At 40.6% G+C, this 18,283-nt stretch overlaps 1 protein-coding gene across 6 annotated transcripts; it reads right to left on the reverse strand.

The window, feature by feature from the left end:
- Nucleotides 1-247: 247 nt before the first annotated feature.
- dazap1 (DAZ associated protein 1) lies at nucleotides 248-18,283 on the reverse strand. 6 transcript variants are annotated; one of them, XM_085381577.1, is made up of 14 exons: nucleotides 18,106-18,262; nucleotides 16,945-16,985; nucleotides 15,106-15,272; nucleotides 14,636-14,701; nucleotides 13,390-13,497; nucleotides 13,110-13,158; nucleotides 9,308-9,390; nucleotides 6,350-6,497; nucleotides 6,130-6,162; nucleotides 5,446-5,595; nucleotides 4,799-4,963; nucleotides 2,565-2,657; nucleotides 2,065-2,112; nucleotides 248-1,131 (listed from the first exon to the last, which is right to left on the reverse strand). In XM_085381577.1, the coding sequence occupies exons 1-14, from the start codon at nucleotides 18,135-18,137 to the stop codon at nucleotides 959-961; spliced, it is 1,356 nt and encodes a 451-aa protein (XP_085237703.1). In that variant the 5' UTR covers nucleotides 18,138-18,262; the 3' UTR covers nucleotides 248-958. The 6 variants fall into 6 exon arrangements, with proteins under 6 accessions (XP_085237703.1, XP_085237705.1, XP_085237701.1 ...); XM_085381579.1 differs by lacking the exon at nucleotides 18,106-18,262 and adding an exon at nucleotides 17,434-18,047; XM_085381575.1 differs by lacking the exon at nucleotides 2,065-2,112 and having other exon boundaries at nucleotides 5,446-5,505; nucleotides 18,106-18,283.

Consider the following 18,283-nt stretch of genomic DNA (forward strand, 5'->3'; position numbering starts at 1 on the left):
ATTTCGAAGAACCCAAAATGATTTGCTTCCTTGTCAATGTGACAATAGCCAAATGTGACCCCTTCATTTAAAAACAATCAAAAGATACTTACATCAGTCCTTTTTCAATTGTTTTACCCCCCCCCACCACCTCCTCCTCCTCCTCCTCCTTTAAAAAAAACAAAAAAAAAAAAAAAAAAAAAAAAACACAAAACACAAAACAAAACACCAGATAGAAACACAACTGAGATCAGCGAGAATGATTTTATCCTTAAAACGTTTATTTTTGTAATAATTTTTCATCTTTACTTTTTGCATAAGTGCAAAAATGCACCCAAAACAGCCACCTGAGGGAAGTCTACATCTTTAAATAAAAAAACAAGCAAAGTGTACATTTATAGTACAAAATTTTTTTTCCTTTTTAAAAAATTGCACAGTTTGTGTATAATATATATATTCATAATCTCCATTTTAAACAAACTTTAAAGGCTCAGAAAGTAAACAAAATTCACCAAATGAAAAATAAAAACATTTTCCCTATAATTTAAAGCTGAGGAAACTTGAGACCCTGTTTTCATTTGTGTCCACCATAAATATACATATTCATAGGCAAGTCTCTTTACATATAGTCTCTGTGCTAGTGTTTGACCAGACAAAATTATTGCAAAGTAGTTTATTTCTACTATAAAACATGGGTTGGGGGTGGGGAATAAAAGCTTCTTTCTGCTGAATGTTTTTTTTAATTTATGCAAAACGAAAAAATAAAATAAAATAATTTTAAAAAAAGACAAAAAATACCCTTTTAAATTTACTGGAATCCCTGTTTCACAAACTGTGTGCATTCAACATTCCTAAAGAACATCCAGAACTCCAGTTTTGCATTTTAGCAAGAACACAGATTTCCCTGACTTCTTATTTTTTGTTTATTTTTGAACTTTACACAGCGGTCCTGCCTGGGAAGGGGTGATGGTGGTGGTGGTCAGCGTCGATACGGGTGGAAGCCCTGTACGTTGTGGTTCTGCCCTCTGCCGAATGCGCTGGCGGCAGGCTGGGGAGCAGCGGCGGGCTGTGCTGTCGGTGCACCATACGAGGCTGTCGGCTGGCTGGGGTCTGCGAAGCTGTGGCCGAAGGCTGTCAGGTCCTGACCGTACCCTGAGGTGAACAACACACAGGACAGGTGCAGACAGGACAGAGGGGGTGACGTTAATGTCAGGTTCACCGGATGGTGTTTCGATAGAAGGCTAATGCCTTAAATCCTTTTACTGAATAAATTTAATGTAAAATATTCACAGTTTGTACTTTAAGGAAAAATCTAACACCAACTGCTTCTTATTGTACTCACACTGCTCCCATATTCCAAATATTACAGGACACACTGCTGTGCGTGTTGCTTGGTGCAGGTGCTACATTTGCAGCTTTGAAGCAGTTTTGTGCAGCTCTAACCAAGCAACAACAGGGGTTTAGAAACAGAGTAAGCACTGCTTGACAGTAAATTTAAGTTTTCTCAGTGTTTCATGGTGGATTTTTCCAACTAGTTGTGTAATCCTTCAATGAGCCTTTTTATGTCAAAACCTGTGTACGTTCAAACAAACAGTAAAAGGAAAATTTCAGTTGAATTTAAGGGACATTTTTAAATGGCTTCATTGAGGAAAACATTGTTTGAGACACTTAGGATGTTCTCCTACACACACACTCTCGCGTACGCACACGCACGCGGTGGCACCATCTCCCTGCAAATACACGAGGGAACCACAGTGACTCCCAGGGAAGGAAACCAATCTTATCAAAAAACAGAAGCACTGCTCACACTGCTGAAACCTGCTCATGGCGACTGATTATTTTCCAACCCTGGTAAAAGCCAGTCAACAAAAGAGTGAAGGTATCAATGTGTCACCAAAAAAAAAAAAACAAACAAACAGAAAACAAAGCATTTCAGAGATAGTTCTGAATAACTGAATTGAAAAGAGAGAAAGAAAATGGTGAAAATTGGAAAATACAACAAAATTTCATAGGAAAAGAACTAAAACGAGGAGTGATCCCAACAGGACCGTGAGACAGAACAATCTGAGAGAAATTGAAATTTACTGGTTTCGTGGCCTTCTTTAAATCTTCTTTCCTTTCTCACCCCTTTAGCTAAAATGTGGAGACAGTACATGGGGAAAAGAAACAATGGTTGAATGGACTGCTGATGCATAGAGATAACTGAACCATGAACACATTTTCTGACAATTAGATCATCCTTTAACAACCAGCAAAGCAATGCAGACTGAGAAAGTGAACAAAAAAGGAGGATGTGGTCAGTCTTGGTATAGTAAAGCTACAGCTGCTGAGGGAAACGGCAGGCCTACGGCTAAGCTTGCCAAATTTAAATTTCTTTCAAATCCACTCAGCTTTGGGGCTTGCAATAGCTTGATTTTACTATACAAGAATACACATAGTAATTTGTATGTACATGCAAAATGTACATGCAAAATACTCAACACAGAGCAAAAGAAAAGAGGCACAGAACCAAGTTGCAGCTCTAAATACTGTATTACTGAACAAATGCTGCTTTTGTGGTTGGAGAAGACGATGCTGGCACCTACCTGAACTATATCCTCCCTGCTCATCCTGACCATAACTGTGAGAAGGACGCGTTGGTCCGTAGGCAGAGGGGTCCTGAGGGTAGTTACCCAAGCCTATCAGGGAGATGAGGAGACCAGGTTGACTGAACCCACATACGGCTGGCCGACTACTTTACATAGTTCCCCCTCTTACTGAGCTAACAGAGCTGTACATTTATACTTATTTAATGGGTCTGCACTATGCTCCGCGATGCATTTCTTTTCAGCTTCGCCTACAAGTCAAAACACATGTGTGAGCTAGCTGCTAGCACACCTGACTTTATCATGCCAGCCTGGTCTCGCAAAATTTTGTGAAATGTGCATTGTTCTAAAAAAAACAACAACAAAAAAAACCACCAAAACAAGTAAGAAGCCTGAAAATACGGGTAGGAAGCAGCTAGAAACAAGAAAGAGAACCATTGGTCTACCATGATACACATTTCTAGGCTTGTTTCCCATCTTTCAACACGCCACTTGGAGTCTTTGTGTCACGGCTGTGTGCACTTTTCATCTCTTTGTTTGGTTACTTGAATAACCCCAGTTCTCTTAGAAATCGAATGCACCTTGGCAGTGCACTCAAGGGCATTTCGACAACTGCTGCTTTTAAGACAAGCATCACTTTAATAAAAGCCAAACTAACCATTTGCTAGTTTTACACACAAACTTATCCAGTATCTAAATCTTGCGTCACTTTTGAGCTCCGTGTTTTATGCTCATTTCACAAAACCTTCGCAAGGCTCTGCTGTTTCTACCAACTGATAAGCAGACAAAGTGCCTGAACAGTAAAAGCAAAAAAGCTGGATGGAGGATAAGCACAGGCACAAAACACTGAACAAGATGGGCACCTGTCATGACTGGCAGCAATCGCAGGACTGCTGTAGATGTGGGATTAAGCAGTTGGAAGCAGCTGGAAGCCAAGTCAGAATAATAATAATGATAATAAAAAAATAAAATAACACCAGTCAGCCAAGAAACTGGATGGAAGCTATGAATGAGCATCTGACTGTTATCTGCCTGTGTGGTTATGTAAGTGAATGGCTCGGTGTTGAACAAAGACAAAGACTGCTCCTTTTCCATGGATGCTGGTTAGTTTTTATCTCGGCCTTTTGTTTCACATCTGAAAACTTCCGGCCTCCATTTGTGCTCTCAGCGTGATCGCCGGTTCTCCATCGTGCATTTACAACATGTGATTCAGGCCCCTAACAGTCTTAAAATCATACAAACTACAAATCATTGTTTTCTACTAAAGTGGATTGGCGAACTGTCTCATTTTCAAGGCACTGAATGCTGACTGAAATGTGGCAGCAGTTTCAGAGCTCAGTCGAGATCCAGGACGAATATTTATTGTGGTCCGACACGATCTAAAGGTTTTGTTAGACTGGTCGACAGCACTGTTCAAAGACCACAAAGACAGAAACCACAAAGTACAACCTACAGACACATTAGTCAAAAATGACTAATCCAGTACTCCAATATCTCTATGCATTTACAACACAGAGTGGAAAAAGGTCACATTCTGCAGACAAGCATGCAAAGCTCCAGTGCAATAACAATGATGAACATGGTGAAAAAAATCTGATAGGTGGCTTGGCAGATTGGACACGGCATATTCCAGAAACAGTGTTTCATAAGATAATATTGTCATGCTGGTGCTCTTCTATGGGAATCGTGCCAAGTCTGGGAAAAGAAGCCAGCAAAGTCATCAACATGGAAGAGGAGGAAGGGTCGAAGGGATTAACTGAAAAGCAGGAGTGCCTGAACCAAATCAAATCAAATGGTTTGCACGTTCAGGCCAAGTTTGGAATCCTTTTAAAATAAAAACAAAACAAAACAGGAAAAACAAACATCGCAAGGCAGGATGATCTAATTCAAACCTACCAAGACCTACCAATCTTTTATCAATCCAGGGCCCGCCGGAAACACTCAACTGAAATGACTGCTGAGGACTCCTGGGTATGGCGAAACTTCAGCAGTGATCTTCTTGGCAGAGCCAGAGGGGTTCATTTATGCAGAAAGCATGTATGCATGTGTAGCCGTTCAAGCTAAATGGTACCATCAGCAAGCTCCTGCTCGTCTAAGGGGAATACTCATGAACCTAAAAAGGCTGTAGCTGCACCCAGTAAAATAACCAGGGAGACGGGCAGGACCGAGAGGTGAAGAAAAATCAACTGGGAGAGAAAAGAGGCGGCATTCTTTATGCACAAAGCCCGTCTTACCATACTGGCTATAAGTGAAGTCAGGCTGCCCGGTGGGAGCTTTGCTCAAATCCTGAGTCGGTGTGGTGGCTGGTGCAAAGCCCAGCGGTGCAGTTCCTGGAGTCGTGGGTGGAGGAGGAACCTGTGGAGCATACTGGTCTGCTTGTGGTGTGCCGAAACTGTAACCTGTTGGAAAGACATATCATGATTTGTATTTGTTTTTCACCCCAAAGAACGTTTTCTAGCGTTGCTTTAGCATTTTATACCATTTGTGTGCAAAAAAGGAGAAAAAAAGTGGATGATTTCTGACACCATTACCACCTCACAAAAAACACTTCTAGTCAAGGCACTAACTACCATTTATTCACCTAATATCACTGTCTAACAGTCTAAACCTAGACCACATAAGGGGTATAAGAACCAAAGCTCTGTGTGGCCAATACATGTCTTTCATAAATATAAACTGTGATTGTTACAAAAATGACTTAAATCATTGTTTCAAATTTTCTTCTCTTTTCTTCAGTGACGCTGCACTAAACATGTTTTTTTCAAATGCTTTAAAAATAAATAAAAGTCACCGTCTACTGGCCTCCAAACTATTAACTTATTTATATACACAGCATTACCAATCAACAGTAGTAAAATGTGACTGAGTTAGTACGACTGACCAAACTGAGGTGCGGTGCTGTAGCCCTGCTGAGGGTAGCCCTGAGGTGCAGCAAAGCCACCTGCCGGGGTCGTGACCAGGAATGCGTTGAAAGGCGACGGAGGCTGGGCGGGGGTTCCCCGGCCTGTTGGCAACGGAGGTCCATACCCGCCTACCCCAACACAGAATAACAAAGACTAATGAGACTTGAGCACAGTTGACAATAATAGGATACATATGAACTGCATCAAACAGATTCTCTGATTAAAAGTGTGCACAGAGAAGTTGTTTAAAGACTGAAGCAGACGACTATCTGAAACTGAAGGATCTTGCGAGCGAGCACAGAGTCGACACTGCAGCGAGCGCTGCAGGTTGACCCGGAGGTGGTGATATGAAGCCGAGCCTGACCAATAGCAGAGGGAGGCCCGGAATCCATTCAATGCTGCCATCTGTCTCGAGCAGCAAATTATCAGCAGCCTCAGCCTTAATGAATCAGTGATAACATGTACTGTTAACTGTCATCAGTCCATGGGCCACACCGTGTGCGAGCCCTGTGCTGTCACACAAGCGTTTTGAGATAAGCACATGATCACATGGCAAAAACACATGTATCTGCAGTCTAACAGTTACACAACATGCAAGAAAGCCACAAAAATAACAAAAAGAAGACAGTTTTTGTGTTGTCAAGTGGAGGACTAACACCTACCTATGGGCTGGCCGGTAGTTGACACCCACACTCCTTTAGGAAGGAGAAGGAAAAAAAAAAAAAAGATTAGACTGAAAACATAAAATGTTCACATAACAGTTAAGTATTCAAACTGTCACACATACATACAAACCTAATGTTTAAGCAGAGGATTAAACATTGGATTTTCCTCTGAACAGTGAGCTTCTCTTGCTCTGCTCTGGGACTTGTTCCCACTCACCCTGTGGCCCATAAGGCTGTTGCCAGCCCTGAGCAGGCTGTGCTGTCCAACCATTAGCTGCACTCAAGATGCCCCTGGGCGCCCACTGGCCAGGGCCAAGCTGGCCAGGAGCTTTGCTGTCACGAGGTTCGGCCTTCTTTACTTCCACCTGGACAAAGGACAAGGAGGGCACATTTGGCAACACCAGTAAAAAGTCCATGAAGCCCCTCACCTAGACAGACCTGTCCTAGCTCTGATACTTAATCTCAGCAATTTGGGCCAGTTTGAAATATTTTACTTTATGTTTATTTAATTTATGTGGGCCAGCTATATATAAATTAATATTACTGTGTAGCCAGAAGGGCTGTATGGCTATGTGTCTCAGGTACTCTGTGTTAATCGGGAATTTCACTGGCCAGGAAAAAAAAAGAAAAAAAGAAAATCAAAGAGCCAATCAATGATCCAAGATCTGAAAGGTACCTGAGAAACATAGATGTCTGTCTTTTTCTTTGTCATTAACTACCCTATATAAAAGATAAAGACATCTAATGGAAGGTCATGACTTACCTTTCTCCAGCTAACGCTTACAGAGAATTTCATTTGTATTTTGTTTTGGTATAAGTTTTAAGGGGGAATGGATGTAGATCGGTATCTCAGCTCTAACAGAATATAAGGTAAACATGCAGAAACTACAAATGAACAGTCTTTTTTTTTTTTTTTATTCAATCTAAATCTGAATCTTCATACTGTGTCAAAAGTGAGAAAACAGTTTTCAAACTGGATCCCAACAATTGTCCATAAATTTGACAAGTTGTTTCTTCATTTTTGATAAAGACGATGTTAATTAAATGCCACATTTGATTTAATTTTAATTATATATAAATATATATAAAAAAAATTGGGTGACCTTGAGTCAAGTATGAATGTGTTGACCCAATAACAAAACTTCGCTGTCTATAACTAGGCAAAGCTGCCAGCACTTAACCAGAGCAAAGAAACAGGCTGAGACTAAGGGGGAGCCAACCATAAATAGACTGAGAGGTTGAGTTATTGGGGTCACCTTGCGGGAGGAAAACGAATTGCAAATTCCTCCCTGCTTTAAGGTGTTACCACCTTCCCCAGCCTCCCCTCTTCCTTCTCTGTCGACCTAATTACATGCACATGTTTCCGGGAGTGGCCTCGCCGCCGGTTACCTGAGCACTTTCTCCCTTGGGCATCTCAGCTACGAGTGATGGATACCGTGACTTCTGTACAGTCCCCAACAGCAGAATTGGGATTTGTTCCACAGTTTGATGTGCTCCAATTTCTAATTTTGTAACTCATATCTCCCAGCCTCCCTCAAGTCCCAGCGTAAGGTAATGTCAAGTCAAGAACAATGGATTAAGTTGAGCCCCCAATCCTACAAGAAATGAGGGCAAAGTCAAGGGGAGCGGGTACCAGCAGAGAGTATACAGGTTGGGCTGGCAAAATTGGATTCAGCTCATCTTTTTCATGTAATAATCAGTGACATCTGAATGAAAATCTGTTGCCGTTCTAAATTGGTAAATAATAAAATCCATTTCAGGGAAGCTTTCAAATTTCCTGGCCTTAGGTATTTTCTGGAGAAAATTAACTGGTAGTTAATAATATCATTTAATTTGTGGTTTGGACTGAGGACTCCAGTTGAGGTCTTTATTGAATGTCACATCCAATTCAGAGTGGCGATCGGTTCGTTTTACAGCCATCTTGTCACTGTTCGTTCTCCCTCGAGTACTTATTCCAAGTCAAGTTTGACAGAGAAAAACATCTAAGAAGGGAGACACAGAGAGGTGTGTCTCTCCAAAATCATTTTAACATACGTTACGAAAGATCTTCAACGTGTCAGCTACTATGGACTGACCTTGAAACACTAAAACCACATGTGCAGTAACAGGATATGCATAAGTGGATGTAACTGTACTGCGATCATTTTCTCATGCCCACAACTCATTACTATTTGCATGGAGGGCAAGGAGGAGGCTGTCTTCATTTACTGCCTCTCCGGGGTGGTTTTCCTAGGGAGCGGATAAAGTCCCATTTTAACCCAAGTCAATGTCTTTTTGTTTGGTTGTAACTCAGGTGAGGTGTCAGCTGGATTGTCCGTACAATGGTACAATCAGAGGTGTGGCAGCGGGTTAAGAGCTGTGCTTAAATATTACAACACAGTAGACTTACTGTTACTTTACCGGACGGACAGCCTACCTGACACTATCTGAACTGACTCTGTACACTAAACCTCATCCATCTGCTTCACGCGCCGAGTTAAAGCAAACACTGTGAAGTGGCAGACTTTCATTTGGTAGATTTAAAGAATTGACAGACACAGTATGGAGATTCTTCAACTGAGGTCACTGAGTTGAGCTTTTCTTTAACTTTTCAAAAAGAAAAACAAAGAAAATAAAACATGTTGACGTGTAAGTGACCTGCCAACAAAACATTAGAAAAGAAAACAACAAAGAAAAAAAGAAACAAAGAAACAAAAATAGAAGTGACTCGACCAATCCTTTAGGTGAGTTAAAATCTCAAGAAGACTGCTGGATTTAAAGCCTTGCATTTCATTCATTTGGTTTCCATTTTAGCACATCAAGAGCCAGAAAATTACTGTAATTGAAATTCGTAGAATACAATTTAACTTGTTTAGACATCCTAAAGGAGTGGTCAGTTTAAACAAAGCCTTGGGCGACAATTTAAACTGTAATAGCAGCAAGAGAAGGATGAGGGCTTTTAGAAACTATGAAAGCATAAGTGGGAGATAGGCATGTAATGTGATGAAAAAAATATTACGTACATCAATTTAAGATATTAGACACTTAATTTTGAGCCGTATGATGCTGCGTTCACAAATAGGAAGCCACTAGAAAATTAGCTCTGAGCAATAAAGCAGCATCACAGTACAGTTCCTGCTCTGTCGCCCAAGCCTCAGTTTGATCTTAAGGGTAAAATAAAACTACAACTACACACTTTTTTGCCCATGATGTCGTGAAAATGCATGTTGACAGCCTGGTCCACTGATTGTTCGGCCTCGAAAGTAATAAATCCAAAACCTAGCCAACGACCAAGAGTGAATCAAGGTAGCAGGGGGGTTGTGACAACACAAGATGAAGAACAGTATTGGGCTTCAGCAGAGTGAGGATCCGTCAAGACTGAGCAAGAGGCTCCTGGGGTTCGGATGACATCGCAGACAATACAAATCCAAGACTAACGCCTGGGGAATTAAAGGAAACTTTACTGTGCAGAGAAACTTTTGGTGAAGATTAATAATGGAGTGCTTAAATGTTAAACATGAAGGGTGACAGGTTTGATTTAAAGTGAAATGTCACATAAAAAGGTCAAACGTGTAGCTGATGAATTCCAATTGAGCCAATATTACAATTAATTACTTCATGCTGTTTCATCCAAACCCCACCTTGATCTGTCCCGTGGTATATTGCTGTGGAGCACACACTCGCAACAGCCATTGTTAATGCATCACAAAAAATATGGAGAAACACAAACTGTAGAATGCCTAAAGCTTTCTCCAAGCTTTCCCAAATTCAGTATTTTACTTTTGAGTCAGCCAGGATAAGCCTAAAATGGACAATTAAAATATTGCTCACAACGGTAACACAAAGATATAGGCCACAACTGATCGTCCGCACTGATGAGCAGGGTGTGTTTTGTTTCATCAAGGGAATACACAAAGTGCATCAACAAGTTCGACAACTTTTTGACCACGCCGGCTGTTCGGGAAATTATTTCATCTGATGATCTGAGGCAAAACCCTGCAGAGCCAACAAGCTGCTGCGTGCTGCAGTGATCTACTTTCAATCTGATTAACTTTCCGCTGTGGCAGAATTGGGTTGGGTGTGCATCTCTACTTGGGGACCTAACCTGAATCCAATTAAATGTCCTACAAGACAACTGAGATTTTCAGAGACCTCTAGTACCCTGCCAAACATTCCCAAGACTCGTGATCTACTGCTATTATTAACATCTGTCGATGACCCGTTCCCCGACCTAAATGTAAAACCAAGTTGGCCCATTAAAGATTTTGACATATGGTGTCATTGGTAAGGATTTTACCCAGCCTAAAATATCAGCTAACAAACTACAGACCATCTGGATGGAGAACTAGAACATAATTTGACATTTTCAAATTATTGGCTTACTAATTACCAAGATTTGTTATATTCAAGTGACAGTTTAAGTATTTTTAATGCAGAAATGACACAAATTTACTGAAATCAAGTATTTTTTATCAGAGTAAACTTTATATTACAAATTTGTATTATTGAAAATATTTAATGATAAATTATTACTGAAGTTGTAATTAGTTAGACTTTTTTCCCAAGGCAATATTGACCTTTTGGGGTCACAATTAAGCAAGATTGGTCCACACAGAGTCTGTGTTACATCTTATATATATATAAATCTTTACATCTAAAATTCATTATATGTAGGGAAAAAGGTTATTATTTATAATAATTATGCTGCAGCATCATGTGATCACAACCGTGAGACACTGTTGCGACAGGACTTTCCTTAAATTGCTCTTAAGCTTAATAGAGTGAAATCATCAGTCAAGTCCAGGCAAGCATAGATGCAGCTTTGTGTACACCTCATTTTTTACCAAGTTAAAAAGAAAAAAAATAAAACAAACGGATAAAATAAAATAAATTGGCTGCATTTACGTTTGGCCTGTACCTCTGTGCTACCCATCAATACACAGTAACCTAAAGGAGAAAAGACAAATCTTAAGAGACACCGTTAATCACATTCAAACCATTCACAAGAAGAAGGGGGACAGAAGAAAGAAAAAATAGAAAGGGCTTACTTACAAAAATACTTAACTTTCTACGTATGGGAAAACACATACTATGCCATTTAAGATACAAGTATCAGTTACTTCTAAATAAAGGTAAAGAAAACTTATTCCAATGATCAGCATCTAACGGTTTTAGTAAAAGAAGGTTTACACTATTAAAGATTATGTAATGGTTGTTACTTGTGCAATAGATCATGTTAAAATCCAATGGCAAACTATTCTGGGTTTTTCCCCAACAGAGAGTGAACAGAGAGTGGGTTCTGAAGGGAGAGGCGGGGTGCGTGTTGTGGATCAGTGACCGCTTCATCGTTTCTATGTAGGACAAATGCAGATGAAGCAGCTGTGACTGTAACTCGGTGGGCAGGGCCTGACACCATCGCGTCCGGTGGCACGGGTCTGATTCCCAGCGAGGCCATCCGTGCTAAAAGTGTCGACACATGTCACACACTCATGATACATTTATGACTTAAGTGGGTAAACATAAAAGGTCCTTTCTGAAGTTCAAAATTAGGTCTCTGAAAGTTTTGAGGAGTCCAAGGGAAATAAAAGGGTTTAAAATGATTCCATTGTTCTCCAGACAACAGGCTGCAACCAGCCTCTTTGAAGGACAAACCCCCCCTTCACACGCTCAAAGTGTTCTCAATACGCCAGTTGCACAGTGTGATTAAGTACTGTGTTTTTTTGAGCACCTATTTTTCCTGCAAAATGTCTCTTTTTCAGTTAGTTAGTCTTAGCTTGTTTCCGAGATCATTTTTAATAACTAGTGGAAACAGTTTTAGTAAATAAAAAAGATAAAATAAGTCATTTTACTTCATGGTGATTAATTGTGGTTTTCAAGACAAATTTGCATCCTTAGTATGCGTTGTTTTCTTCTTCTTTTTTTAAGAATATGTTTTTATACCTTTTATTTCAGCTATTTGTAAAGAAAATGACAAAATGCACTAGGAATGGAATATTTTGACTAAGCTGTATTAAAACTGCACAACATATTTTTTCAATGTCATTTTGAAGGCCAAATAATGCTGGGGAGGTTAACTGGTAATTAAATATCACGTTACATTTGATTGGTTATGGACAGCGACAGCCACAAAACAAACAAAACGTTTGATACGTAAAAATCTAGTGTCAATATTTGTTTTAAGGTGTATTTGTTTTTCTTTTTTAAAAACTGAAATATTCAGCAGTTCTTAAGTGTCTTTAGTCCTCCTAGTTACACTCACTATGAAGAGATCTCTGCTTAAGCGGTTCCAGTTTAAAGGTCACTGCAGTGTCAGATTTTGAAAGATACCAACTTTGTTTGACTTTTTTAGACTCAAGTTAGCTCCAAATAAACAAGGACTGTGGACTTTGCTTCCATCTCTCACACTGAAAGTGAAGTGAATACGAGCAAGAGGAAAAATTACACCAAAAAGTAGTTTCCTAATTTTACTTCTTCATTTTACCCAACTATTGTTTACATACTTGAAAAAGTGAAGCCATCACTTACACTAAATGCTAATGAACTAGTTACGCTCATGATAGCCAGTTAATTTGCTCTTATGACACCAGTTTGCTAGACAACCTATGCAAAATTCACATATTCCCACTGTGATAATGTACAACACAGGTTGAGCTAAAGTTTTGCGTTATTATGTTATAAAAATACATATACGAATGCACAATTATTGCCTTCATTTATCTTGAGGAATTTAATGCAGCCTCAGCGGGCAGTGTTTTTTTCCACAGCAATAATAAAAACTGGTTGATATTGACTGTAGTAACCTAGTATGGGTTCCAGTTAATGCTTGTATTTACCATGAACAAAATTCCCGTTCCAGTGCATTAACTAAACGAGATCGCTGGGGCTGAATGGGATTTTTTTTTTTTTTTTTTTGGGGGGGGGGGGGCAGAATAGTTTGTCATTAGATTTAATATGGTAAGGTATGGAGAGGGGAGGGAAAGGACAGGATCAGCTTTTACCTCGGGGCCTCTGCTTCTCCGCATCATAGATCATTACCACCTCTGTGACCTTGAATGGGACAAAGGGAAACAGTGGCTCAGCTTTAGAAATCTGGTAAGGGTCCGTTCTTATTCCAGTTAAATACTCTTGCTCAGTTTGGAAAAATAATGAATCGTCCTATCGCATCTCGCCCCATATATTTTTATGCTGTAGTACTGACCCTGTTCAATGTCACATCCATTCAAGCACTCTTAATGACAATAATGAACTGACTTGTATTATGCACTTGGCAATACTCACCACTCCGAATCTATTGAAATAGTCCCTGAGTTCAGGCTCGCCGCAGTTATGGGGGATTCCACCTACAAATATCTTCTTTGATTTATTGCTATCAGCTTTGCTGCCCTTCTGAAAAAAAACAGGGAGTGTATGGATTTCAATGTCTCTTACAGGATCACTCTGGGAAGGGGCCAGTTAGCCATCATCTATTCAGACAGTGCAGAAGAAATTAGGTTCTCCTCTTGCCCTGGGGTATAATTCTTAACATGTCATGTCAATGCAAAGACTAGTCTCCACAGATCAGAGAACACGGCTTCTTCCACTTATTCTCAACCACTAAGCGTTTCGCCGTTGCTGTACACTGCACTCATGCCGTAAGGGCTAGAGGCTGTTTACAACAATGATTTCTAACAATTACATCTTGTGTTTACTTAGTAAAACATTCAGTACCAGCTGCATGACTTAAAGCCAGTGAAAGGGGCTCCAGCAGCAGCAGCAAGCAAAGAGCCGCATTTCTAAAAGCTTCTGACATACAGTCTGCTTACAGCCAAATAAGCAACTTATGAAAACGTTATATTGACAGCAAAACTAAAGTCCCCGCTGCCCAAAGGGACAAAATGGCTATAATAGGTCTGCAGGGGTTTGATAAGCATCGTTGATCGACCCACAAATTATCCGAGCAAGAGCGGAGATTTCTGCCTTTCAGAAAATTTGTTGCTGAGAGCGATGCACCACATTAGCCAACTCATGTTCAAACCCTCCTTAATAATACCTCGATGTGTGAGGGCAATTACAAGAACATCACATTTCAGATAAGACGGCTAGGAAAAAAAAAGTTAATGCAATCATGCAGCTGTATTTTAATTTAGTGTCGTTATACAGGAACATTTTAAAATGTCACAATTCTATACTTCAATTTCAAATAAGTGGAAGCTGTACCAGAGAGTGGCTGATATTGCTGCAGTCCCTGCAGTAAGAGATCGAAGCTGACAGAAGTCACAGATTGTTTAATGTTTCTGTGAGTTATCCAGACCTCAAAGTAATAAAGGCTGTGTTTTTGTCACGATGGGGGGAAAAAAGAAAATTATTATACTTTAAAGAAAAAATATATATAATTTACACTTAAAAGCTCAAGGTCGCCTCATTAAAACAAGCTATAGCCTAACCTCCAGAAGAGGAGGGGACGGAGAGGCTGGGGTCTATTCCAGGTTTATTCCAGTAGAAACAGCTAGCCTAGCATCCCCAGAAGAAATCAGATTCCTCTTACCCAGCCCTCCTTGGTTCGAGACTTTTCAGGCTGCATTCCTCTGGGAGTACATGGCTTCGGGTCAATCTAACAACAGAGAGAGTTTTCCATTAGCCTAAAATAAAGGCACCTTCAAATGTTCCTCACCCCCCGCACTGTTTCTATCAGCACAGCAAACCAAGAAAAATCTCACGTGAATGAAACTGATTTGATGCACGTGGGAGAAACCCATCCCTATTTCAATTTCACTCATTTAAACAGGTAAATCTTGTCGGGCAAACTAATGTCAGTCTTTCCAAAGTGCATCATCTGTACTAATGGTTCCAGGCATGTATGGCCTAAAGAAAACCTGTCCTCTCCCTTAAATAACTTCTAACTGGTGGATGATGAAATACAATATGAAGGTTTTTTTCTCAGTTTTCTCACAGAAAGCGCCGGCAGATTACTGCGTTTGATTCAACCATCTGCTCTTCTGTTGTTAAAATACTTACATTTCTTCCATCGAGATTATGTGGCTTTGTCTCCAGCACTGTCCGTACACAATTGGGGTCTTTGAACTTAACAAAGCCGAAGCCTCGCGACTGATTTGTAGTTTTGTCCTTCATGATGACACAATCTACTACTTCCCCATACTGTGAGAAGTAGTTTCTCAGTGTCTCTGAGAAGAGAAGAGAAGATAACAAAGCAAAAGCATTGAGCCACAGCAATTTTCCTCATGAAGAGAAGGAAGTGCAGTCATTGTTTAAATACTAGATGACTTCTTTATGCTGAAGGACACCATAAAAATATCTGTGACACTCCAACTTGGACCAAAACCTGAGAGAAAAAATTATTTTTCTGTGGATTATACTGGCAACACCAAAAGGTATTAAGGAACCTTTATTGTTATGGAAGAATATCTGGTATTGTGCTATCCATGCGAAAACATAATGTTACAGTAAGTGACACACTAAAACTCCTCAAGAGCAAATGAAGCATTGACCCACTGTCATCTTGCATTGCACTAAATATACAACCAACAAATGTAAGGCCCGCACACGCCCACGGAGGCAGGACAAGCAAGGCGTGCAAGTTTGAACAAATGAGGAGTCACATTGGAGAGCATTACCGTAATTGCTTTTTCTCATTGCTGAGAAGCCCTGAGGCATCACCGTAGAAACAAGCTCAGAGTTACGTAGCCCTGTGGTTCAGTGCTGGTAGCACAGACAAGCACCCGTGCAATGTTACACAATGGCCAATCTAGCATGAGACAGTGCAGGGCTTTCAACAAGCAAGACAATCTCCGGCTCGGACTGAATGAGAGGACAGTGTAAACACACACCCAACAGAGACGTTCATATATATATACACACACGTGGATATATCAGTTATATTGCGATGTGAAAAGCACATCAAAAGTCACTACAGCATATCAAAAAATTCAATAATACCGAGAGACACTTGCTACAAGCAAACCATCAGGGACACTTACACTATCTGCTTGGAAATATGAAAATTAAAGGCTCATAAATGACAGTTTGAATGAAATCATAGTAAAGCGTGAGGCGTTACTATGCCTACTTTTTATATTCCTGTTCTTTATAACAGACAAAGCACATTAATGACCACGGAGATTTCAATGACATGATTTAATATCTAATAAATGCTGCTACTAACTATACGTTCCTAGTATGCTGTCAAGTCTATGCATATTACAAAGTCACTACACCAATAATATCATGCAAAACTTGTTATTATCTGTAATTACGGTTACTGTGAGTGTTACATAGTCTGCTTCTAGATACTCAAGGCTAAGGACTAATTAAAATGATACACATGCTTTGGTACACAACAAAACAGTGCTCATAATAACAAACAGGAATGAGCAATTCCACCTTGGCAGGTTATGTTTTACAAAACCTCGCTTTCAGGTGCTCATTAGATAAAAATTACATGATATTGAGTTTTGAAGGGTTTGACATTAAAGGGTCAAAAATGTGTAATTAATATTAACTACATACTCTTAGCAATCATAAGGATAAATTTACTGAAACCTCAAGAGAAACTACTTCTCTACAGGTCTTCACATGACTCAGTGACAGGTTATCAATTAAATGCAAGCCCCATTAGTCACTGTCAGTATATCATCATAATACTGATATTAAAGCAAGATTTTATTTCATTATTATCTCTGGAAATCATCTCTGTATTGCTACTGACTTGACCTGACCTGATCTATATGCTACATTCACAACTAATTTCTGATACACAACCAGGCAGCGTGAACAGTGCAATGCAGAAAGGGTTGAATTATATAAATAAGCCTTCATGGGTGAAACCGTGTGACATACCTTGTGTGGTACTCCAGTCCAATCCACCCACAAAAAGTTTCCTGAAAGGAGATGTGACCATTAAGTGAGCACTGATCATCACTTTGAGCCAGACTAAATGATAATCTGGAAATCGTCAGGACAGAGTCACATATGAAAGGCATGATTTAAAAAAAATGAAAGCTCTCCTGCACAGGCTGAAAGCACAGCTGATTAAACAGCCAGGAACACAGCTATTACACAACATCAGGCAAGCCTGCTACTAATGCAGCATCTGGTTATATCCACAGTACAGCTACAGTTAAAATGTCCGTGTTTAGTGTGACTCATGTTGAGGTCTAGTCCTTGCTATGGATGTCACTTTGGTCTTCTAACATTCAAGGCAATGGCCTCGACAATAAAGGGCTTTTTATAAACCTCCTGCCACGTAAGTTACCCGGGACAGAGCCCTGGCGTCTAGCAGGCTAACACAAACTGAGTTCCGAAACCACGACAGCCCGTGTCTATCACCTTTCAACGCTGAGATCCGTATTTCCATCTATGAGCGGAGCAACGAGCGGTTGCTCGGCTCTCCGCATGCGGACCAGTGAACTCGGATGATGCCTGCATAACTGGAAGTTTAGCGGCAGTTCAAACGGTACTTCTGTCAAATGCGCTAGCGAGTTCGTTAATGTGTGCCTCGGATCACTGCTGAAACACACAAATGACAATTGTAACGACCGTGGGAAAAGTGAAGACTGGCTACACACGAGGATGCTCCATCCTCCAGCAGTGCCCGCTAAATGTCCTCGCACCGACGAAGTCAGGAACGGAGACTTTCGCTTCGCTGGCAAGCGTTAGCTCAACTAGCTCAGTTGCTTGGAGCTAACCGAAAACAACACAGAAATAACTAACTACAATTCCGTGTACTCGTCTGACAAGTGGTAGCACTTCACACAAACATGGTAAATTTCTCCATGAGCTGTGGCACCAAAGGCTGAGCTACTCTGAAGACTACTTTCACTTTTTTGGCCGCCTTTCCTCAGGCTAGCGACTTCGCTAAGTTACTCAGGCTAGCTTAGCCTGCTAGCTAACGTTAGCTGTCAACTGACAGCTTGACAACACAGCGCTCTAACAGAAAGTCACAAACAGATTCACGGTTCCGCATGGATGCCGTGCACGGCTCTGTTAAACCGATCTTACCCGACTTCATCTCCGACTAAGTTGTTGTTCATTTCTGAAGCTAAAGCGGGGGGACCGCGGGAGCTGTGACCGGCTTATTGCTTCAGTGCTGCCCCTCTCAGACTGAGAGCGGAGGAAGGTCACTCCGCTTTTTGGTTCAAACTGCTCTGCGCAATGACGACGCTGCGGGGGGCAGCGC

Source organism: Rhamphochromis longiceps, linkage group LG15 (genome assembly GCF_057381845.1).
Source record: "Rhamphochromis longiceps isolate RC_006_pf linkage group LG15, R_longiceps_female_GT1.1, whole genome shotgun sequence".
Taxonomy (NCBI): Eukaryota; Metazoa; Chordata; class Actinopteri; order Cichliformes; family Cichlidae; genus Rhamphochromis; species Rhamphochromis longiceps.